The sequence below is a fragment of the Branchiostoma floridae genome, chromosome 6 (assembly GCF_000003815.2).
Source record: "Branchiostoma floridae strain S238N-H82 chromosome 6, Bfl_VNyyK, whole genome shotgun sequence".
In the NCBI taxonomy this organism is placed as follows: Eukaryota; Metazoa; Chordata; class Leptocardii; order Amphioxiformes; family Branchiostomatidae; genus Branchiostoma; species Branchiostoma floridae.
The window spans coordinates 11,936,033-11,961,412 of record NC_049984.1 but is presented as its reverse complement, the minus strand read 5'-3'; the positions used below and the strand labels follow the sequence as shown (position 1 = coordinate 11,961,412).

Genomic DNA, 25,380 nt, shown 5'->3' with positions numbered 1-25,380 from the left:
CAGAGAATTTGCTGAAAGGGATAAGGTTTGTACCTTTGAGAATTGTAAGAGAAGATGATGATTTCCAGACAGCATGCCATCAGGGATCTGTGGAACACATCCTGCTCCATCAACGACTGGAATGGAGAAGAGAAAAATAGGTCATTCCTACAAAATTATGGCAGCAAAAAAAGGATCATCCAAATTCTTTTAAAGGTCAATACACAACATCTCCCCAGCTGACCGAGCATCTTCAATATTTGTATCATCAATATTTCATGTAAATGTCAAGTACATCTGCTCACATCCAGCCCCCCTCCCCACACCTATCGCCATCTACCAGCCCCCCTCCCCACACCTACCACCAAATCACCACATACCAGCCCCAATCCCCACACCTACCACCAGATCACCACCGTCCCCCAGCCCCCCTCCCCACACCTACCCTCAGATCACCACATACCAGCCCCCCTCCCCACACCTACCACCAGATCACCACATACCAGCCCCCCTCCCCACACCTACCACCAGATCACCACCATCTACCAGCCCCCCTCCCCACACCTACCACCAGATCCAGCTTGCCCTTCAGCCTCTTCTTCTCCTGCAGCATGACATTCTCCAGCACCTTGTAGTACAGGGTTTCAGCCAGTCTCAGCCGCTTCTGGGCGAACTCGATGTGCGAGCCTGGGTGGTCCTCGGATGGCTGAGTGTAGCTGGTGCAGAACTGCTCTCCCATCTCCTTTATTCTGCTGCTAATGGATTCCTGAGGGTTTCTGGAACATTCCCTGTGAGATGATTTTTAAAAATTGTTACTGCTTTTGTCTGGTATTGCCACAGATTTCTACTAGAAAGGTAACATACACAAGCTAATACATACATGTAAGGTTTATCTTAAACTATTGACTAGTTTTTACAGAAGTCTTCAAAAATCACACTAGAATAAACGCAAGAGACACAAGGGAATATCAACTGAGTATCAGAATCATCTTTAGTGTTACTCACGAGAAAAGCTTGGTGAGGTTGTCGCTGGGGGAAGTCTTCAGCCCAGCCAGTAAGGCCTGCAGGCGGCTGACACTCTGGGTTGCCGTGGAGACGGGCGTGACCGTAGGGTCCTTTTCCTTGAGGTACCGACGCCCAGTCAGCGGTGTGGAGGGGGCCAGGGACTTGGTCTGACAGAGAGGGGACGGAAGGAGGATACGGTTTGAGATTGGGTCCATTGCTGCTGGCGTACCATTCCGAACTAGGTCAAAACTGCTGGGCTAAGTACTGATTATATTTTCCCACAGACCTAAGCCCGTCAACAGTTGATCAAATATGAATCAATCATTTCAACAGATGTAGCAGCCATGCGGCTCCAGCGGGCTAATCCCCAATCAAAGAAAGCATGCCAAAATGAGATCTGTGCCAAACTACTCTAAGATGGAAAGGAAGAAAATCAATTTTCATTTCAGTAGCCGTAATTGGAAGAAGCCCCGCACCTCGGCCATGTGCTGTTTCAGATGACTGCTCTGCACCATCCTCTCGCCGAGCTCGCCGGTGATGTTTGGTGCAGGTTTGGCGGGGGTTCCGATCTCAACGTCCGCGTCCTCGCCCAGGAAAATCCGCTCATCGAAGTCCCCGACCGTCAGGACCCACTCCTCATACTCCTTGTTGATGCTCTTACTGATAGGGGAAAACAATGTCATCACAAAATCGCACAAGTTTGTTTTGGTGACTTTATACTTTCTTTGAAAATGCTCACACATATACCTTGCTAAAGAAATGGGCTAGGCTATGCCAATCAGTTTTACAGTTTAATCCTTATCTATGATAAAAGCTACAAAGACTGACTGAAACTGAGTCACTTTTAAACGAAAAAGAATCAGTTGTCACCTATCGTACTTGAATAAGTGTGAGAACAGGGGACACCTTGGTAAAAAGCCTTGCTCGAGTCACTTTTAACGAAGAAAAAAAATTAGTTGCTACCTATCGCACTTGAACAAGTGTGAGAACGGGGGACACCTTGGTAAAAAGCCTTGCTCGAGTCACTTTTAACGAAGAAAAAAATCAGTAGAAACCTATCGCACTTGAATAAGTGTGAGAACAGGGGACACCTTGGTAAAAAGCCTTGCTCAAGCCTTTCATTTCAGCAAAACCACAAAGAGCCACACCCCCTGCAGAGACACAGCCTTTTGAAACGGAGGCACATAAAAGGGGACCTTCTGGCACATTGAAGTTTAACCACTGGAAAATCACTCCATGATTATATGTTTGGACTACACAAGCTGCCGCCTCAGTCAAGGCCGTTACAAATAATTAATGTGATCAACCTTGCCTGAACAACAGCTGTGAGGTCGAGCCTGTCCTTACATTAGAGAAAAGTTTGTAACTTTCTCACTAATAGCTATAAATGGGTATAGCTGACCTTCAACATTGTGCAATGGCCCTTGATATAAGAATCTATGAAACAGCAATAAACTGCTATCTGTATCTATATAGCCAGTACAATCGCCCTTAGGCATAACACAAGCTTCACAGGCACGCAGAGAAGTTCCTCCAATATCACTCAATGATACCTGTGCCCATGACGACTACTTCTGCCTTTTTGGGTCACTTAGCAACTAATACGTGTGCTTTTTCAAATGCAATCAGGAAGGTTTGCAGTGTGTTAGGCATGGATTAGGAATATGGAGTTTTCTTTTCATGTCATTGAGCAAGTTGAGACTGTCATCCTGCTAATGAGTTTTCATGATTTGTTTATGAGATGAAATAATTCCTGAGACAACAGAGTTGAGGGGAAATTAATGTTTGTTGAAAAAGTGGGTATGTAGTAGTCATTTTACCTTGTTAAGGCAATTTCTATGTGGACTAGAGCGTTCCCATCCACATTTCTAATACACATTCATCGTATACCATTCAAACGTGACAAAATATTTTGCATGTCTTGAGCGCCTCCAAACATAAACACTTTGTAGTGGATGTTTCAAGGCAGCCTTCAAATACTATGCTACACTGTTTCTGTATCACTTCTTTCAAGTATTTGTTTGAATAACTGTTTATTTCAATCACAATAAAATCACTTTCAGCACTGTAGCAGCCATATTATGGCTGATTTGAGGGATGAATTACAGCGTACGTTCCATGGTGAATTGTGTGATTTTGCCCCTAGATCTCACTTTACGATGTTGTCAGTTCTAAAAGTTGAGAATTGATGGCATAAGGCTACAATTTTCTTGCACATGGCAGTACAAGTGCATATCTACTACAGCACTTAACACCACAAGGTTTTCCCCAAAGTGCAATGTAAGCTGTTTCAGTTCTAGGTGCCATGCATCACTGAGGAACCACAAAGAGACCTATTTGGTCCAGCAAGTGCAGACACGTTCCTTTGAAGACATCCTTCTCCTAGGCAAGGCATGCTACAGGTGGCTGTGTGGCATCACCACAAGGTGATTTAAGGGCACCCGTGCATGCTACACACACCTGCACGTACCATTACCCAACTTTTCAGACAAAAAAATGCTTCATAAGCATTTACCAAAACATTTCTCTTTTGCAAACGAAAGCCACATTTTCAAGTTAAAGGCTATTTCTTGATGCTCTGAATTTTCCTTAAAGGGAGATAAGTGTGCTGAATATCCAGTTACAACTGTTCAACGTCCGTACCAGATGGCCTGTGTCTAAAAAATGTTTGGTAGTTTTCGAGTGTTTTCATCAACCTCCAATGGTCACTATGATTCCTCCTTATTAAACAAGCTTTGTTTTCCCAGGAAAAAAATGCATAGGGGTGTGAGGAAGTGGAGCAATGACATAGTGTATATTCCCCCCTCTCCATGGTGTGGGAGTTTCGAGAATTTTAAGTTGAAATGAGGTATTTTGAGGCTTCTTGGGGGAGGGGGGGGGGGTACTGTCAGGCAGACCTATACCAAACATATTTTTTCCCCCCAAAAGTGACTTGGTACTAACCCACATTACTGATTGTTAACGTTATGATTGCTTTTGCAATTACTATGGACCCTGTATTGCTGCTCAGCAAACTCTGAAAAAAAAAAAAATAGTGCCTTGGCCCAATCCATATCCATCATTGCCTTCTATGCCATCTGAACCATTTTAGTCAACAACTTTCTCCCTATAACACCAGGTCGGCAGGGGTCAGTGACCAGCTAAGTTGGAAATCCCTGGCATATTAATCTTTCAAAGCAACATCTCAAGCTTATCAGGGCACATTATGTAGCATATGAATATGGCGCCATGTTTCATACAGCCAGACAAAACAAAGAGATGATGACAGGTTACCCTGACTACAGGGTTCATGAGATCATATCAGAATAGTCATGCGAAGGAAAGATGACCCGACCTGGACTGCTGATTTTTGTACCCAAAACTGACTAATGTTTATTTTCTAGTTTGAGGGTAACCATAAATTTCCCCTAGACTACACAAAAGGAAAGAACTGTACAGCACTTGTTTTCTAAGAAGGCTGTGCCATCCGGACATTCAGTATTGGTGTCAAAGAGAAATTAGTCTAACTTCTAGGGAGTGAACCGCTCTATTAGGTAAGGAGGACACTCAGTGGGCGATATTGGAGGTGCTTCTGGGCCTTGGATCTATAAGGCCCTCAAGGTTTGAATTGTAGACTGCTGCTTTTTGACAGCCTAGTTTTAGATTTTATTACAAATGAAAAACCATTGTCTCCCGTTGTTAATTAGACTATGATGTGAATATCATTCATGAACTACCTTCTTTGTTGAGCTGTTACACAGAGTATACTCTGTTACTACTTCAATATATTTACTTATGTACAAATGGTTTAGTGCAATTTTACATGATGAGCCAGTATGACTTACTTGTTGATCTCAAAAGTGGCTAGATCCAACAGCCCAGTTAAGGTCTCCTGTCTTCCTTTTAGGGTCTGAAATCACAGAAAACAACATCAACATGAGAAGACATAACAGTATCTTGTTCATCTCCCACAAATGGAAAATACACAATGCTGAGCAAACAAACAAAGTTTTTCTTTCATAATAAACGTGGTCAAAGATATTCATACAATCCTCTGCTATGTTATCTTTTGTAGCTAAAATCTTTCAGCAACTACCAAGTACCTTAAGTTTGTACCTGGAGGTACGCTTTCTTGGCTGGCTATGCACTGGGAGTTCCAAGCTACAGGCTTTCCCATCCATACTATAACTAACCCCACATGAATAATCACCCATGTGATCCGTTCTAACTGGAACGTTAATGTCCCAAACCCTGCTGTTGACAAGGTAATAGATCTAAATCATGACCTTGCCCCTGGAGCTATCAAGGTTAATTGTGAGGAGGGGGGGGGGGGATCTTATTCCAGTCCTCCGAAATCTACAGATGCAGGCTGGGAAAAATTTCTGTTTGAACATAGGAGATTATTCATTTGCATGGCTAACATTTTGGACTGTCAAAGAGTACTTTAAAAGGGAAAATGTTTGCTACGATATAATTTTAGGGTAGGAGAAATGGAGAGTTCATATTGGTTTGAAGTTCACGGTTGAAACAAGGGAGCAGGCAGTCAGGAGACAACGAAAATTTTGTGGTAGATTGAGTTCACAGTAAAGATGTCACGGCAAACATGAAACCGTCACGAACATTTCCCCTTGTACAGTACATGAGGAATGGGGTTTCCTGACAGGGACATGAGACAAGGTTGTTCAGACCTACTTGTTATCTGTTTGCCCCCAGCAGTGTCATGCCTATCAACAGCACAACTCTGTGGTCGGGACTGGCGACCCACGGTCCCTAACATACATACTTCACAACCGGCTGGGACTTGGGGCATGTCCACACTACATCTATGTTGGCATAGTGATGACCTCCGGGCCTCACAGATATGGTGGATAACACTTACTCATACCATCAGGTTGTGCTCATATAGTCTATCTAAATATCCAGAATGTTTCATTATGCCAAGCTTCTCTTAGCACGGTCATATTTATCATTACAGAGAAAGCTAAAAACAGACCTCCTACTGTTTAAATATTGAATATTCTAGGCTAGCCTGACATTAAAATTTGTAATATGTAACCTCATTCCAAAACATTCCTTCTGTGCTAAAACAACACTCAAGTATAATATTTTATCAAATGCAAAGGTTTACGTCACTAAGTATTTTCTCCAATGGGAAAAATCACAAAATGCCACCATACTGGTTAAGACTTCTCTTGGCATTTTACCTTGGCATACCTATGATATAAATGACTGTAAATGTTAAAAGCTTTGTGGTTGTTTCATGTTCATGGTTTTTGTAGGGTTACCTCTTTACTATGAGCACAGCCAAGTTGCTTTTTCCCGCCTTGTTTCAAAGTGCTAAATCCCAGTGAACTTAAAAGCATTTACAGTATGTAGATAGTTCAGCTGACAGTGTGGTTTGAGGCCCTATAGGCCCATGTGCTATCACGGTTCCCCCACAACTGCTGCACTTTGTCCTACATCCTAATCTGCCCTGAATGCTAGGGTTCAAAGTTCATGGCCTGAACCCTTCCATGGCCCACCCTTTGGTGTGCACACTAAGAAAAACACAATGAAGGTTTGCCAAATAAATCGTAGGTCAAACATCAAAAGGTACAGCGTGAAGCAATGCTCAAGTTCAATTTTTTTGCTACCCAAGACATCTATTGCTAAGGATTCCTGTCTTTCTTGGAGGTGTTTGATAAAAGATAAGAATATCATACTTTCCAGTTTACATTGCAACATACCTATCACAATACGAAACAATTCTTTGCACAAGTGTAGTTTGTCAAGATAATATGTTGCTACAGGGAATAGGACTGTTACCTATTCACATAACAGTAACAATACTCTTGAGTCTCCAAATTCAATTATTGAAAACTGGAAACAACAAGCATATTGAGAAGCACTCAGAGAAAAGGTATTCTGCATGAGAATGTAGTTTTGAGACTGACTGATTTGTTTCCCTTGTATCCCTCTAACACTGGAAGAAAACAGATGTGGTATGTTATTTGCCTTGCTACCTTGTCCCTTCCTCACACACAACACAGGGGTAGAAGGGGGTCTAAAGGTTATGACCCCACCCCTTCCATCCCTTCTTCTCCTTCAGTATCCTAACAACCAAGGCCTGCTGTAAGGAGCTTTAAAAAAGACTTTTCACTCCTTTTCAGGGGTTCTAAGAACAGGCTTGGGACAAAGCTTTGTGTTTTAGGTATTATCATGCAAATCTATCCCCACCTCTTCCATCTGTGGGTCTTTACTTTTCTCAGCAATTACAGTCAGTGAAGGGGTGTAGTCCCCTCCTAACACAAACTTAAACTTGGTTTGACCTAACTGGGACTTCTAAACAGCATCCCCTGCCCTATATCTAGCTTAACACTGACTTAACCACTACTACAACACCTTTGAACTGCTTAAGTCCCTGAGATACCTAAAGCGCATGTGTCTGTTTCATGTAATCCCTCTAACGTGGCCTACTTCAAGATTCGAAAAGCAATGGTGCAAAGATAACATTTTGCCCGCTGTACAACTAAGAGTCCGTGCCTTCCTCCCAGAGACAAGGCTTAAGTTATGTACAATACCAACAGGGATCACGCAACACCAAAGCTGCCAGCTTTCATGTCTCTTTTGGCCATAAGATGCTACAAGTCTGTAAATCCTACTCCTTTTATAACTGCTTTCAACTGATTAAAAAGGAAAATGCTCCACTTTGAGCCATCCAAACAGCAGCATTGACAACTATAGATCCCTGTACATACAGATAAAAGAAACTCTTGTTGTCTTTGTTCATACACTGAAGTTATTAAGACTTAACTTAGCACTCAATGAACCTTCTCAATTCTAAAACCAACATAGTACTTATAGTTATCAACCTTTAGAATATTACTTGTTTTGACATTAACTCACAAGTTCTGTACACAGCAAGGCACAGCCATTCTACTAAAACAGTCCTTGCATACTAGTATCTAGGTTGGACTTGTCAAAGGGCTGATCAATTAGAATGGCTTTAGACACAATGAGCCAAATCATACTTTCAATTCTCCAGGTATCCTGTTACATCAATTCCACATTACAAGCTATCACTCTGCAATACTTACATAACTGCAGACACACACCAAGAAAGCCGCACAGACAAGTTAATCACAATACATGTGTCTTACTTACTTACATGTGTCTATATAGAGGTAAAGATACTTTAATAACAGTTAAGCTGTTAGAAATCAAACCTGAGATTTCCATGTGGTATCTCGTAGTACAAAAACAGGTTACCACATCACAACGATATCACCATCCCTACCTTCTTGTCGAAGAGTTTTTTGATGTAAGGCTTCCACCAGTGCTCCTTGATGCCCTTGGCCTCTAAGACCAGCCCGTCGTGCAGCTCACACAGTTTGTCTATGATACAGGGAGGCTCCGAGGGCGAGCGCCAGTCCCTGTTGGTAAAACCTTCAGGCAATGCTGCCAGGGCAAAAGGAGTATAAGTCAGCCAAAAATGTCATGTGGGAGAAAAAATGAACACAGTTTAAACTTCACACATATATGTAAAAGTCTTAACCTGGACAATTTTTTTGGAATTACAACAAGAATACAAAATTGACTAAACGTTCTATTTACAAAGCATAATGGTAAGAGGATTTTACAGAGACATTGGCTATGTGTGTTATAAGAAATATCAGGTGGAAACAAACCTGGAAACTCAGTGTTGAGAAGGTCTTTCCTCCCTGCACACAGTGCGTTACCAAAGAATAAGTCCAGACAGCACAGCAGCAGGTGGTAAGAGTTCACCAAGTCGTCACTTATCGCCGGGAAATTTCCTGCAAGATTACAAAAAACAGGCATAAATTTCTCAGCTTCTAGAACGGTGACTTATTCATAGTGACTTACTTCTCCTTTTCCCCCATTTAGTCATCCATCCCCTACCTCATTTTCTATTCAGGCCAGTCGGTTGTCTGACCTGCACTTATTGTAAAGTGGGAAATGTTTGCAGTGGTTTTATATTCGCCATTTTTGCGGTGACTCACTGCGAACTTAAAACCTCTGCGAAACTCTTCTGACAGCCTACCCCTTGTGTCAACTGCAAACGAAAACCACCGGGAATACCTTTTTGTCCCCACAATAAAAATCTGACCCCTGGAGCATTTCTCATTCTACAGTATATCACATGTGATCAATAACCCGCCCATTTTATGTAAAAAATCCAGAAGAATGCCAGTAGCTGCTTCCACTCAGTTTGGGGACAGGGTTAATGATTATTGGCACAGCCTGGCAGACCTGTCCTCAAAACATCAGCACAAAAAGGGAGTCCTGTCTCCTATGGTATATCCCCACATAGATCACCAAGGATTGGTCACATGGATTGGATTAACTGTTAGTCACTATGGTTGGTAGATTCGAAGACCTTTCCGTAAAAAAAAGGCACTTTCCAATCTCTACCCAATTTCCATTGAATGATAGCAGAACCAGCATGATGAAAACAGGAAGATGCCATCAGTCTATGTCACATCTGCTTAAAGGTTATGTCTGGATTGTCCCTGAATCCAGTCTGCGTTAGACTAGGCATCAGTGGGTTTAGTCTGGATACCAGACCCCAGCCTGTTCTCAAAAACATTTATTGTGTAGATAGATATCTTTGAGATCGGGCCAGGGTCTGGTATCCAGGCTATAGTGGGTTGTGCTCCAGTTAATGGCACATGTCATCTAAAAGGTCTAAAATGCAATTTTCTTGTTAAAGGGATGGGAAACATACAAAAGAACAAATTGGAATGTAAAAAGAACTAGAAAGTACCTAATACATGGCAAATGGCTTAGACTACACTCCTTGGCCAGTTTGGTACTACTAATGCCACTGTAGGATCTGCTTGGAGATTACCTAATGCAAAGCTGGTGTTATACATATGGCCTCCCGTACTAACCCCCCCCCCCCCCACACACACACACAACTGTACTGATACTACATGAAACAAGACGTCATCCTTTCTACACAACAAGTCTGAACATGCCCAGATATTTTCACATCTCAGTGGACAAAAATCTATCACTAACATTCTACAAATGTTGATATAATGGCCCCTGCCTTGAAATTAAATCCCTCAGTAAAAAAACAAACACTCAGTAATCACATAGAAGAGATTCTTCATCTGTGGTTCTGATAACTCAAAAGAAAACTTGACAATTCTTTCCCCTTGCTATAACTTTACATCTGGAAACTTTTGGGCTGGTTTTCTTTTTGCAGCTTGCAAAATGCCATCTCCACTGCTATTTCACAACACTGTGAATTCATGACACCACAAATGAATGTTTCAAATGTAACATACTATGTACAGTTTTACAGAATTGTTTCAACTGTGAACATAATACACTCCTTTTTCAACCATGAAATAAAACCTTTACAGTACCTCCTTAAAATCTTCCTGACCTGTCACAGGTGTGGACCAAATCAGGACAAGTCTCTACACGCCCGCCTAAACCCACACCTTACAGGTAGAACAATACCTGATGAATGGCAACACGAGATAGCTATCACGGAGCTGCCAAGCCAAACACGCCTCCTGCAACCCCACTTTTGTGCCACAGCATTGACAGGTATTCATACACCTGCCTTGTTAATACTAACCAACACTATCCAAACACTGGGAGGGAGAGTCTGGTAACACGCAACAAAAGTTTGGTCCTATTCATTACTAATTTCAAGCGTTTCAATTACTCGCTATTAAAAAACTTTCTTAAGCATGCAACCAAAGAATGCAACAAATCAAATCTCCCTAGCTTTGTCAGCCGTCCATGGTTGTGCCGCCAGGGGCAACGTAAGTTGAATATTATGACTTCTCAACTACCTACAACAGACGTAAACTCCAATACTTGCAGTAAATGCAACACCAGCAAATGACATCCATAACAAGTCTGTGTAAAAAGAACTTACTAATACTATGTAGCTTGTTGGCACCTGCAACTAAACCCCCAAAGAGTGCCGCTGTACTATAGAAAGAAATGCCAAACACAGACAGAAGAAAAGGAGAGTGCTGATTAGCCAATCAGGTGGCTGTGTGTTGTGGTCAGGGCAAAGATAAGCCACAGCCCCAGGCCACGCCCACTGGTTACTGTGGGGTGAGTTTGACAGCTGACTCACTCCAGGGTCACCACAGGTCCCTGGTCGTTCCACACTCCTACAGAGCGCTGACAGACTTTTCAAGGCAAGCTATGGTTACCGCAAAATACTAACCCCTTCATTTGTGCCAGGCAGCCCCCAAGTCTTGATCAAACAAATCTGTCAACTATGGATAACAAAACCCTTTTACTGTTAGAACACACGACTACATATACAGGTACTCAGACACAGGTACCGGCAAAGACATTCAACATTACTAAATATATCTGACAACCAAACCTCCTGACTGCTTCTGATGAACTTTATTACAATGACTCTAATTGTTTATTGGCTGATTCTGTCTCATTCCTAATCACAATATCTCTAGTCTAGTAATAAAATCCTTGCCTAAGTGTTGCATCTGTAGTCTATGCTACACCCCCCCTCCTCCCTTAGCCCAATGGTGTTATATGCCCTGTTTCCATCCACTACCAGCATCTTACTCCCTTCTCTCAACACTTCCCTACAAGCTTAGACTGGAAGCCGTCCCTGTGTCCGCCCCCCTCCCAAACAGAATGAGGACACAGTGCATGATACAATATAGGGGTAAAACATCACTTTGCAAAATTAAATTCTTAGATTTTACAAGAAAACTTTACCTTTCAACAGTTTAAAGTTACACATATCAAAAGAATAAACCAAGCTAGCCCATTCCCAGTTTTCATATTGGGACTGCTTAACTTGGCTTATCAGGTCAAAGTGGCATCTAATGAAATTAATAATTCTATCCGCCAAATCCGATATGACTAAAAATAAGGAAAGAGAAGGCCACTGTAAGGAAACCCTTACCATTCTGACATTAGCCAAGCCAATTTTATGAGAGGTTTATCTTGACCATCAAAAATAGCTCCTACAGGACTACTAAGACTAATACCTCACTATTTCATGTGATATTCAATATAACATGATTAATGTAAGGCACATGTATCACACTTTAAGCTCTCATATAAACTCAGAACATCTCATCTGGATTTTATACACCATCTGTACATGGAAACTACTGTCCAGATAGGCATAACCATGTTCACATAACACGGCTTGAAATACTGGGTGCATGTGCACTTTGTATTCTAAAAAGAAAATTGTGGAGTACTGTAGGCATTCTCAGTTGAAGTAAACACATTTTGATTTTTTAGCTAGTACTAGTAGTAGAGCAATGCAACTTTACTATGGCTCATGTTTTTAGTCAAGCAAACCTGGTCACCCTTACTCTTTTTCGTAAGCATGTTTAGTTCTTCACATGCAGAGGTTTGACACTTGAGGCTTATGCCTGAAGCTCCCTCATACACAGGGCTACCGACTTTACATAACCATCCGAAATGACAAATGCAATCCTTAACATGTCCTGTAGTAAGTTACAGAATTTCAGATTCCTGATCTGAAGAGGGGCAGTAAGGTTTGCAATGAAGTTTTGCTAACATTCTACATTTTTCTGTGCATCCAGTCCCAAAATAAGTTTCTAGACCTGCAGAACATGGCCCCATCCCTTAGCTGGCTTCTAATGGCCTTCTCTCCTTCCCTTTCCCTAGTGGACAACCCTATCAAGACCTCCCAGATGTCAACAATTATAAATTAGACCAGTGCCAGGAGCCCCACTCTATCACACCAGCCCCACCCAATCTGATCCATCCATATTTTCTGTCCATTTTAAACTACTATGAAAATATCATACGAGTAGCATACTATGGGTCACAAAACACTATCAACTATGTCCATAAATGTACAAAAACAAAGAACTTAAGGATACATTAGAAGAAAAATGTCCTGGGGCAAGCTGAAACAAATGGCAGTGATAAAAACAAAATGCCATAATGCAATGCAGCAGTTACAAGAGGTGTTCGTGCAAGAAAAGCCACTTTGGGTAGCTCCTGACAAATATGCTTTGTGATTAATCCCTTGACCTGTGTTTTTCTCTCCACCCTTTGGCAGATAGTTGGCCATAGAGGTGCAGTTTCTCAGGTAGGAACTGTTGATAGATCCCTCCCCTCCCACCAAGGGTGATTACCTTATAATAAGTCAACATCGTAAATCTTAAGGCAACCACAATTCAGACATCTTCCAGGGGAGGCGAACTGACACTGACAAACGACAGGTATTAAGCAGAATTGGTGAACACCTTACATGCAAAAAGCTTTTACTTTTCTACACAGTAATTGTTTTGCACAAAGCTTTGGATGTTTCTTTATAATTCATCCAACAGATGAACAGCTCCCATTTTTTATTCAGATGTGCCAGATGGAATGAGTGTCAGACCTTATTTAGGTTGAAATAGATTCTTATGCCTTTTAGGACCTGCAAATGATATTGAACAGCATGCTGGAGATATATCATATTCACTCCCTTGCAACCATATCTTTCTGAAGATGGCTATCATGGTGCTACAGAACGATTCTATTGCAGGATCATTATAAATAAGCTTCACCAACCCATAGCTGTTAAACTTTTAAAGAAAAGTGCCTTTGACAGATACGTGCAAACTGCACCTTTATCCCTCAAGGTTCGGCAGCAGGTGCTTTGAATGCCCCCTTTATCCTTGAAGTGCTATCGAGGCATTTCTGAACCATTATACCCACGCGATGGCCATCGTGAGATATCACAGGAATCAATAGTAAAAGGCCCAACAAAGGATATCAAAGATTTTGCTCTTGATAAAAAAGTGTTGATGTCTTCTTGTATTCATATCATCAAAGTTACTCAATAAATTGCAACCCAACTGTACATGTCAAGCATTTGAACAACCAATGGAAATGACCCAGCTTTTCATAATGTAACTGCCTAATCATATGTCCATAATAAATCATGTTCACATTTCTACATTGAGCAGGTAGTTTCTACATGGCAGTAAATTGTCACTATCCCATCTGAGCTGTATGTGTGATACATTTTGTACATGCTCTACAGTACAAGCAATAGGAATGCTTACAAAAAATTTGCATACTATGTTCTCCTGTAACATAAAACTCTTATAGTTTTGCAGGGAACCCTAAGATTGCCACATTAAAAACCAGTGTTAACGAGAACTCCTCAAGAATGTCTTAAACACCTGGGTATCTGAAGTGCACACATGTTCAGGATTACTGATGCTGCATTAGTGTCTCTTTAATTAAATTCATCATTTTTCTTGTGGCAGTCAAAGCCTCTTAAGGTGTCTGGCAGAATTAAGACAGTTGACATACGAGCATTTTGGAGGGATGGGGTATTATGTGTTAATTAAGGTTTTCAAGAATGCCAGAATATCTCAATCAGAAGCAAACTAATGAGTAATGGCACACAACTTTGGTATAACATGATGATGATTACCATGCAAGAATATACATGTAATGGTTATTCAAATTAAGCAGGGAAAGTCTGTGAACAGTACTTGGGAACAACCAGTCCTCGCAAATTTACTGTTTATCACACTATGACCACATTGGGGAAGCCTTGACCTCATCAGTATAGCTGACCAATGAAAACTCAGAACTCCCAACACATCATCAGATTTTACAGAGCTATTACCAGCATAGTTGGGTAATGATGGCCATCTGGAAAACAGGGTATTTCACCCTTTTACAATAATCCCCCTTGTAGTACAGCCAACATGTACCCATCTGAGTAATGAAGGTGTTGTTGTAACGTGCTTGAGGCACCTCCTCAATCACAGAACCCTCATTTTACGTCCCTTCCAAGACATGACTGCAGTCTGCAGCTCCAACCAGAATGGCCTTCACCAGATTCAAGCCATGGACTCCTAACTATCAACTAATTGGAAGCAGGGGCTCAACTATCAGGCTGCTATCAATTGAGCTACAAGGACGTCCATTCCACAATCTTTTGGATCAGCAATGGTTGAAGGTTTGAAATGACGTAACAATAAAAAATTTAAGCGATACATTTCCAAACATGAACTTTGATATACAAAATCTGTACCTTTTCATTCATAGTTCTTTTCAGGGGTTGTGTGTCCCTATAGAAAAGAATCCATGATGTGCTATTTGACTTTTAATTACAGCTGTTGAACAGCTAGATTTACTTACAAATGTTGAAATCAAAATAAACCGCCATATTCTTAGTCTGGATGCATTCTTTGATAGGTTACGTCTGCTCAGAAAGTCACCATCAGTTATCAGTAACACTGAGTAAGATCTATTGAAAAGTAACCAAGAACTATGAAGTAATATGTAACGCTAGTTCACCTTTATCCATTGGGTAACCTATATCCGTTGCTTTTTGACACAGGGTATTTGGGAATATCACGCCAAAGGACGTTAGTTTTAAATTGCAATATTTTCAGGATATTGCAGTTTAAAACTACCAACTGTCGACTTGATGTGCCTAAATACCATGTTTTTATAAAACGATGGATATAGGTTACCCAACGGATAAAGGTGAACTAGCGTTAGACTTTTGCCAACAATCTAACATTAGGTATACGGTATGAAATGTAAATTTAGGGCAGTCAATAGCAAGTCTCGAAATTTTTGCAGTGGGTTTATGTTCTTAGTTTTTGTGGTAATCGCTTCACAACAAACGTAAAACCACCCTTGTTTTCCTTACTTTTCAGGGTGTTACTATAACACTTTCCCTTGCTTAAAGCCACTGCAAACACTTCATTTTCACCTTATTGCGAATTGGAATTAATGCAAACTTAAATCCATTTACCTTTTTTTGTCAGTAGCAATGTTATTGGAAACAGGCAATTCAGGCAGCACACTTACCCTTGACTTGGACAAACAAGGTCCAGCAGAAGGAGAAAACGTCAGATGAAGTGCACGGCAGGCGTCTGTGGAAATAAACAACACCGATAAGATACAACAGGAAGGACATGGTCGAGGAATTTATTTCACAAACATTGTCAGCATTACAACCTGAAGTTTCTCTTGTTTCTATACACTGTACCCTGCAGCAAAAAGTTTACAAAACATAATTCATAACTACAAACAATGCATGTGTCTCCTTCTGGTACAAAACCATATCACAGCAAAGCAGCCTTGCTTCATAAAACCATCTGAAGAAAAATCTGACAGCTTGTTGTTTCTTTGCTTGTATAGCATACCTGGTAAACTGCACTTGACACAACACAGCAGATTTGTACTGAGCAGTACAAGTAGCATATCCGTACAGATTTACTTGATCCACTCACACTAGGAAGACCCTTACTATTTTTGATATGTGTGGTGGGTTCTTTTACATGCTCAAGGTGTGGCTTTCCTCAAACACAGTTTGATGCTGAAGCTTACGCCTGACATCCCCTCAAACACAGGCCCCTGGTAAAACATCACTATCCAAAATGATGTATTCAATCCCAAACATCATTTCCTAGCTGGGGCTGACCCTGGGATCAACCTACTAACCATGGATCCACTGAAAATATCAAGTCTATAAGACCAAGGGAGGAAGTTGTTGAAGAGCCATGGGAACACTGACCACACAGTTTAAATACATTTCACTGTCAATTAGGTCGGAAGATTAGAAAATCATAAACGCACTGCTATCATCTTTATCACTGAACTGTTCATTACCTAGACCACACACATCGGCAAATCTTTACACAGAACTAACATGGTAAAATAATTATTTAATAAGAAGTTGTAATCCTTTACAAAGAATATTTCTGAATTGAGTACTCTCCAGTACCACATTTGTATATTTTTTTATAAAAATATTTAATCTCTACTTTGTGTTTACAGAATGATTTTGTCATGTAAACCTAGGAAGTTTTCAGAATCAATCTGTCACATTTGGTGGCCACCTTTTGTAAGCTGGTCATTTACGCAGCAGCTGTGGCCTGACCCTCAGACTGACCACTGACCACGTACAACAGAAAACTGAACCCAGAGGTCAGGGGTTACTTGGACAATGTAACAGTTGGCCAATCAAATATAATCAAAACACTGTCTAGCTAAAACAAACATATGTTAACAAACACTATGACAACAGAGTTCCCTTGTCCCTAAATCTGAATACAATGTTATGATATTGGCTATGATTGGACATCAATATGGTTAACCTATAGGTTCACAAGAATACATTATTTGTACAAAGTAGCCGAACAATTCCAACAAATTCCAAAATGAGCTGTTGGTAATCTTACACATATTAACAAAGCAATACGAAATTTTAAGGCGCGAAATCAAACAAATACATGCCATCATGCTTTCTTTTGTAGTCTTGTTTTGTTTGTTTTTTTTGGAGTTTATTTGACGCAGTGACCGATGGTAATGCAAAAATTGCCGAAAGATATTAAAAAACTGGAAGCTCTGCCGCAGTACCGTACAATTCTGCTAGGAGTTCCATTATCAAATCTGGCCTGCATTTTCCCCACCACTACACACTGAGCAACCAAATATCATGAGGATCCAACCACAGCTTTCGAGTTATGCTGGCAACAAACACAGACACACAAAATGGCACCGAAAACATAACCTTCTTCATGAAGCAAATAATATAAGACAGCAAAGCTAATAATCCAATCAACACCCAAAATCTAAAAAGCTAAAGGCAAAGCAAACAGCAAATGACAATGAATCATTTCATAATAAAGCATTATCGCTTGGGGCAGTAGAACCCAGTGTACCACAGTGAGAGAAATATGAGCCAATCAGTGATAAGAAATGTATCCAGGACAGATCTAACAGTGATACATCTCCTACCCCTTCTTATCATGAATAATACAGTCCAACTGTAAAAGGTCAATGAGCTGTCCCTGGAGAAGTCACTGTCTTGAGGATAATTGCTCTCTACAGCACCTCAAAAATTGGCTTATCTTCTAGGACATCTAGTATCATACTGATAGAAACATCAGCAATGTCATTTATCTCAGCTTGATTTATCAGCTCAAAGCTTTCCATGAGCACTACCGTATATTTACCAAATCGGAAGTAAAAAAATAATGTGGTAAATATGTGACTTATACAACAGTTGCTTCTGGAAAATTTTTGCTCTTCCAATCCTATTTTTTACATGCGATAACTGCGGAGCCATGTTGGATAGCCCCACATGTCATCGGGTGTTAACTACCCTGGTGACCTGGTTATGGTTGCATGACTGGAGGACTCAGATGTTATTTTTGGTGTCCTGAATTTAGGTTAAAAATTGCAATCAGCCATATCCAAACATTTATATTCATGGCAAGCAAAAAAATAACAACTTCCAGACAAAACAACATCAAACTTCAAACATTAGACTTGTTAAAATCATACCTTTCCCAGTTGCTTATTTTCATAATTCTGTTGAAACAAATGTCCTGTGTTTGATTTTCTGCATAAATGTAAATTAGTCACAAATTTAAAGATCTGCAACTATATGTACAACAAAAGTCCCAAAGAAAATAGAGTGATCACAATACCCATCAATTTAAAACCACACCATCTCCTCCCCTTGAAGACAAAGTGACATGTGCCAACAATCTGCTATTAATATCTCAGCTAGTAACTGATGAGTAAACCACGTTGCTTTACCTCTGCTTTCGCCCACGAGGTGCCCTTGGCTGATCATCCCCTGGGTTCCTGAACAAGTCTAAGAAGATGGGCTCAAACTTCTTGAAGATGACCGTGGAGACGGCGAAGTTCCTCTCCAGTCGGTCCACCTTGTCCCTGAAGTCTTGAGGAAGGCTGGCCATGTCCGCCCATTTCTTCATTTTGTTGAAGAACTGGATCAGACTGTAGGGGGTGGGGAGAGGGGAGGGGTGGCGGCACCAACACAAAGTTTACTACACACCCTTACCAACGAGGCTAGTAATAGGGATTTAAATCTTCGCTAGTGTACCACTGGTCTTTCGTTAAAATGTTCAAAACCCCACACATGGTGACCGTCCACTTGTTTTTCTTGTCATCTGGCGTCCTACCGAGACAAGCATCAGTTCGGGCGGGGTGGGAGGGGGGCACAAATCGAACGCTGTTCTGGCATCGCTGTCGGGAGGAATATCAACGGAATAATTCCGGATCGCAGAAAATAGGAGATGGGTTCCTCACCTTAGCTTTGCGGATCTGAGTAAGCGGGTGAGAGAGACACAGTTCCCTTCCACAGTCCCCCTGCCCACTGTCGGCGTCAGGCTCTTGCGGCACGCCACGTACAGGGCGCAGGCCAACCAGTGCAGATCGTCGCCCTAGAAACAGCAAAAAATCACCCCCAAAATAGATCTCACTAAACACTTTATGGAACCGAACGTGGCAATAAAATACGAATATAAGACTCGCTAGAAAAACTGATGATAATGTGGGAATGGAAGCCATGAAAACGAAGGCGTTGGTATCGCCTACCTCCAGAGTGTAGTTCGTGCTCATTTTCTCGAAGCTCTGCCAAGCCTCTTCGGTCGCAATTTTGTCCATGTTCAAGTCCATACAGAGATCCTGATATCTCTGCTCTGTGCTGGGGGTCTCCTCGTCCGGGCCCGCCATCGTGGCCGCCGAAAAGAAAAATTTTACCGAGAAAAACAACAATGGCGCTTGCCTTTGGCCGTCTGTCCCCGTGACTTCAGTTCATCCCAGAAAATGGCGCGAAAACGGTCGAGGCGCAGCCAAGTAAACAACTATATTCATACGCGACCCCGGTACTATATTCTGTCTCTTTTTCACATTGGGTGAAAAATATTTCATTGTTCTTCTACTTTAATATGTAAATACATATTTAGGGTACGATAGATTTCAAATATACTCAGATTTTTTACCGACGCTGGCAAAAATCTCAATATACCTATGAGCGCAGTGATCTTCAAGTCTTTTTGCTGCAAATCGGCCCAGCGTCCCTTCGTTGGCCCCGTTCCAAGGTGGGCGGGGGTTGCCATAGCAACAGTCAATCATATTGAAATTTGAATTTAAAAGGCCACTACACGGGTCATGTGGGCGTTTCCACATGGGTTTGCCAACAAGAGCTCAGGAAATGTTGCCCTGCACTTGCGGGAGCTGAGTTGCTGGGACCATTGCTGGGACTCAAATAAGATTAAATGAGAGGTGAAATGAATAATTCTGCCATATCTCTCTAATGTTTCCAGCAATACTTTACAAGATGTGTTTTTAGTGCCCATAAAGCCCACATGTGCAGTTTTAAATGCTAATTTCAGCTGATATGCATGCAGAGAGTGATAAGAGGCCACAGAGTGATTCGTCACAGCAATAAGATTATAACCTAAGAGCATTGGGAATTGGAATACATCAACATATAACGTTATCCCTCTTTAAAGCATGGGTACACTTTGGCAACGGGTTGTCACCGGATCTCTTGTAGTCAGTATTTTGGGCCATGTCCAGTGCAAGTTACCAGGTTGGGGAATAAAGTTAACCATGTTCGGCCACTTTTTTGGTTAAGCCGACAAGAGTCTATTGGTGAGATTCAACTTTCCAAATATAATAAACACGTACCCGTTACATATTTACACCTGCTGCTACTGATGGACACATACTCATTCGAGTATGACGTGAGTGCTACTTGTGCTGGGAATATTGCACCTGCCAGGCCCTAAGGGTGCCTTGATTAACCCAGTTCTTTCTTTCCGAAAATTTGTCACAAGTACCTTCTAGGATAGGAGTCATATTTCGGAATGGACAGGTGAAGAGAGTCCTTGTTATTGAATTTTCCATTTACCAATGCTATCAATGCAATAGACATGTATTTTAAAATCCAGTGTTGAAAATACCAACAAACCTGGTATGTTGACTAAGAGGTATTATTTAGGTTAATCATTGAATGCAAGCTTCATTTCTTTTACCTTTATTTCACCTGTCAAATTTATTAAGTTTCTGGTCAAGTCAGAAAAACCAGGAAGTAAAATTGGTGTTGCCTTGATGACTACTGCACTAAATGGTACATGTGGGACTGTGCAGAAGTACTGATGAAGAACAGTCTGTCTTCTCCAAGCTGTGGGCTTCTCTGAAAAGCTTTATTACTTACTATGTCAAAATATTTTGCTGTCTTCCATATTGATGAGTTTGTTTAAAAATCAGTGATTGGTTCATGATGAGGTAAAACTTACTGCCACTTTATGTTTCATTATCAAGTCAATACTATCTGAATTTGGTTCTTTTGGATCTCAAAATGAAATGGAACAGCAAGACTACTGTGCTAGAAGAATTCCATGTGTTCAACATTTTTAATGTAACAGCCACCCTTGCTGTGCCAAGTGACAGCAAGTTTCCTTTCTGTTTCAGTTACAGTATGTGAGTAACGTTATATCTTTAACGTAAGTGGTTGCTAGCCCTTCCACTTCAACATGCTCAAGAAAATCTCCAGGTAGATTTACTAGTGGCATAAGATATCAAAGCTGGCCGGCCAAAGGGAGTCATCTGCCGTTAGCCAATGCACACTCCTAGGCCAGCTTCCCTCCCCTGGCAGTTTTTTATACCATCTTATGAGACCGTAGAATCTGCTTTGAGACTTGGCTCAAGAAACCTCTTCAAACATGGGACACCATTTTAATTTATGTCCCTTTTAAAATCACAGAGCAGCCCCAACTGCACTGAGATGCCCTATCCTGTATTGAAGCAGGCCTGTAGTTACCAACATAGCGGAACCAGGAGCTATGTAGTTAGTTAAGCTACAGACACATCCTCAACAGTTATACATACTGATCAATAATCATCATACACACATCTCTCATATTTGATTCTCTATTCCTTGTTTTCTAAATCTAGTTTGAGAAACAAATAACTTTGTTGAAGTGGCCTTGACCATAAAGTCAGCCTTTTGGTGTAATAACAATATGGACACTTCACACATATTCTTAATGAAACACAACCCACACGGACAAAAGACAAGTCAAGTTTCAACCAAAGCAATGGTTTAATAAAAATAATTATAGAACTCCATTTTTCCTTCAGGTCTGTATAAAGAATTAATAAATACACAGGATCGATCCGACAATTAAATAGCTGCATGATTTGTGGAGTCTAGACTTAGATCATTCAGAAAATCAACATTCTCAAAAATTCCTGTTCTGAGGTCACTTAAACATGTACGGCAGACATCAGTGGCTGCGCGAAAGAAAAATGGAAAAAAAATTTCAATCCATCTGACACACCAATAATTTAAATTCCATGGGTAAACAAATAAATACAAAAATTGATATGGCTGGAGTGGTGCACCAAAAAATGTTCAAATCACATGCACATTCTATTTCCTACCTGATCTACATGTACATTCCCACTACATACACCATGCCTTGATCATAATTTACTATCCCCATGTCTCCTCAATGGAAACATTTATACACCTGGTCACATGCTCTGCCTTGTCTGGGTACCACTTTATGCCGCCAAGTCAAAGTGGCACCAAACAGGACAGTCCCTATCCCTTATTACTGAAGTGGGGAGGGAGAGAGTCCAATTTGAACAGTCCGTTTCACAAGACAGAAATAAAGTAACTGAATAAACATTAACTACCTAATTGCAGCATTACAGTTTGGCAGTGGATAATTAGTAATTCAAAATATGACCAGCACTTGCAACAGTTTAAACGGGAGACACACATTGATGCCTCAATCATAATATTGAACATGTCTTAGTTGGTACTTTCTCAAGATGGTACATGTTTTTAAAGTAGGTTCAAATGGTACTCTCTCCTACCCCTTCCCAGCATATCTGTCAATGAAAAACATCTGGGCTTTGTCTTAAGCATCTCAGACCATCTTTTACTTTGTATGTCTGAAGTTATTCAAGATTGCTCCTTCATACAGCCTGACAGATGCAGAGACAAACCAAAGGCAAATACCTTCTTGTTCAAACTCAATGCAGTCCACTGACAGACATGTAAATGATCGCATCACCATACCTCTCATCCCTTCTTCTACAACACATAGGGTGCATGCAGCTGCTACAATTATTTACAGACAAAAAACACAGGTACAGTTGCATTCATTTGCATCCCAGAGGCTGTGAAAATACACACCATTCTTTTTTCTACTACTTCTTATTTATCTTCTTCTGCTGCATCTACTACAATTTCCCTGAAAAATATTTCAAACTTTCCCAAAGAGCTCTTCTCCAAGACACAATAGTTACTGGCGCTTTGGGTCTTCAAAATGGTTCTGAGTGATTCTGGATCAACAAAAGGTGATGATGAAGTCCTGGCAACATATGTACACGGTTTCCACAGATATGAGTAAAATCACCCCATTATGTACACGGGACATGTTGCACCTCTGGTGGTGGGTGTAGAAATGTTCTGCTTCTAAAGAGCTTGACTACAAAAGGGTGGCAAAACATTGCTGGGTCCCTCACTGGCAAGGGTTCAATGACAGAAGGCAAGTGTAGCACTGTATGGAAGGGGCTCAGATGGGCACAACGTCATGTAAGGCCTCCCAAAGTTTCAACCACATCTGGCCCACAGATTGTCTATGTACAAAGATGACTTGTGTAATGGTATCTTGTGACTGTTATCTAAGCCTGGGTTCCACAATAAGATCTGTACATGGCTCGGATAATCTGTATCAATATATCCTTTACTTTAAAGAGAGATTCACTGTGACTGTATACATGCGTGGAAATATCTCACTTGTGTTAAGTGTAGTACTATCTTTAGAGCAACATCAGCTGTTTGAAAGGCCAGGAATTACAGAATCCTTCTGTAAAGTTCATTCATCCATTTCACCGCTACAAAATAACTTCCTCTCAAAATGCTGCAAGTACTTGAAAGACTCTTTTTCTTACTGAGCTTCCTTAACTCTTTACAAAACTCCATGAGTGGCAATCTACTTGCTACTGCATTGCAACGTTGTAGACGGTTTGAACCAGCCAGCGTGTCATGTGGAAGCCTCGGCACTATTCAGCTCTTCTTCCTCCTGAGGACTCAGAGTGTCTTCACTGATGACATTACTATTGTTGTTATTGCTATTCCCATTGTCCCCGTTAGTCCTTTCGGTTACGTTTGCCTTGCTAGGCGATGCTGAGCTTGGAGACACTGGTTCTGACGGCGCGGAGTGCGTGCCCTCAGACTTCACGCTCTGTGGGGACAGGCTTCCCAAGGAATCGCGCTCCTCTGCATTTGGCGCTGCAATCCCGTTAGCCAAGCCTGTGTGCAAGAATCCCGGCAGGAAGGCTGGGTTCATCATGAAGGGGTTCGGCCAGAACAGGCCCTGCTGTCCCGGCATGACCAGTGGGGTGGGGAGGGAGGTGGCAGTCGATGTTGCAGACGTTCCAGTGGCCGCTGCTGTGGAACTGGGACTAGCCTTCTCCTGTGGCGATGAATCGGTTTTAGGTGAGGTAGTTGAGGTAGAAGATGTTGGAAGAGGCAGCCCCAGGCCGCCGAAGCCGAACATGGGTGGCATGGCCATCCCTGGGAGCCCTGGGAAAGGCGTCATGGCGGACAGCCCCGCCAGGCCGGCCATGCCCGCTGGCAGCTGCATGTCCCTGGTGGCTGCCATCAGGCCTCCGAACGGCTGCTGGGGGAACGGGGCGGTGACTGCAGTGTCAGTTTTCCCTGAGTTCTTCTGGATCCTGTGGTGCTGGTCAACCGGGAGGTATTTCTGTGGACAGACAGGGGAATTAGAAGCCAGTATACAGCAGTATTTTCATAAGAGTTCCTGTGCTGTTGTTTTTCTTGTGACCAAAAACATTCAGTGCAACAGGCAGCAGGAAGAAATGTTTACACACAACTTTCTGAAAAGGGGACCAAACTTCTATTCAATGTACGCACGAGTATTTCCTTATTCATGTAGTCGATATGGTGCACATCTTAGTCAAACCAAAAGCAGCTAGCAGAGCCCTACCTTTGCAATGTGTTCCCAGTCTGCCGCAATGTCAAAACCTGGATTTTTGTTCAGCCACTCATCGAGATCCATCAACTGTGGGGCAGCAAGACCACCAATCTGCAGAGTACAAGAAGAAAACATCCCCACGATAAGGAACAGTATCTCTTAGGTTCTTAGGGCTGGGGAAAGTCACATCAGCACTAGCATAGAACTTTGCTGAATGTTTATCATCTTTGCTATCAAATGTTACATTTGTACATAGCAGGAGATTTTCTAAGGAAGATAGTCACCTTTTTTCCTGTCTTCCTGTTGACGACCATGACCCTCTCCTCTCCTGACAGGTTATCTGGGTCCAGTTTGTTGGGGTTGGGGCAGCGATGGCGCTTCTTCTTCATCTTAGGCATCCCCTCCATATCCGGCTGCTGTGAGGAGAAAAGAATGAGATCTTCAGCACTGTACCAATACCCTCATGCACCACAAAGTAAGTACAGTTAGAATGGTCAGATCTTCTCCAAAATAAGTTAACATTGAACATGCGAGGTGACAAAATCACTGTAGAACACTCATTGATAATAACAAATGTGACATACAAGTAATCAAACCGACTTAAAAAGAAAAAGTCCCAAACAAGGTG

General features: G+C 41.6%; 2 protein-coding genes across 8 annotated transcripts in view; both read right to left on the bottom strand.

Annotated features, from left to right (window-relative positions):
• The window catches only part of LOC118417066 (retinoblastoma-like protein 1), a 28,765-nt gene extending 9,124 nt beyond the window's left edge, over positions 1-19,641 (bottom strand). For 4 of the 6 annotated variants that reach the window (XM_035822433.1, XM_035822435.1, XM_035822434.1 and 1 more), the window contains exons 1-11: positions 19,327-19,640; positions 19,039-19,172; positions 18,526-18,726; positions 15,784-15,848; positions 8,631-8,756; positions 8,240-8,400; positions 4,809-4,873; positions 1,461-1,644; positions 985-1,151; positions 548-767; positions 34-116 (exon numbers count right to left, since the gene is read on the bottom strand). In XM_035822433.1, the coding sequence (XP_035678326.1) occupies positions 34-116; positions 548-767; positions 985-1,151; positions 1,461-1,644; positions 4,809-4,873; positions 8,240-8,400; positions 8,631-8,756; positions 15,784-15,848; positions 18,526-18,726; positions 19,039-19,172; positions 19,327-19,464 (1,544 nt within the window). In that variant the 5' untranslated portion in view covers positions 19,465-19,640. Of the gene's footprint in view, positions 1-33; positions 117-547; positions 768-984; positions 1,152-1,460; positions 1,645-4,808; positions 4,874-8,239; positions 8,401-8,630; positions 8,757-15,783; positions 15,849-18,525; positions 18,727-19,038; positions 19,173-19,326 lie in introns of all 6 variants that reach the window. The other 2 variants (XM_035822436.1, XM_035822437.1) reach the window with 1 other exon arrangement.
• Positions 19,642-21,819: 2,178 nt separating this feature from the next.
• Positions 21,820-25,380, bottom strand: part of LOC118418283 (chromodomain-helicase-DNA-binding protein 8-like) — a 48,581-nt gene continuing 45,020 nt past the window's right edge. For both annotated transcript variants that reach the window (XM_035824130.1, XM_035824131.1), the window contains exons 43-45: positions 25,037-25,168; positions 24,765-24,863; positions 21,820-24,521 (exon numbers count right to left, since the gene is read on the bottom strand). In XM_035824130.1, coding sequence (XP_035680023.1) covers positions 23,799-24,521; positions 24,765-24,863; positions 25,037-25,168 — 954 coding nt within the window. In that variant the 3' untranslated portion in view covers positions 21,820-23,798. The remainder of the gene's footprint in view (positions 24,522-24,764; positions 24,864-25,036; positions 25,169-25,380) is intronic.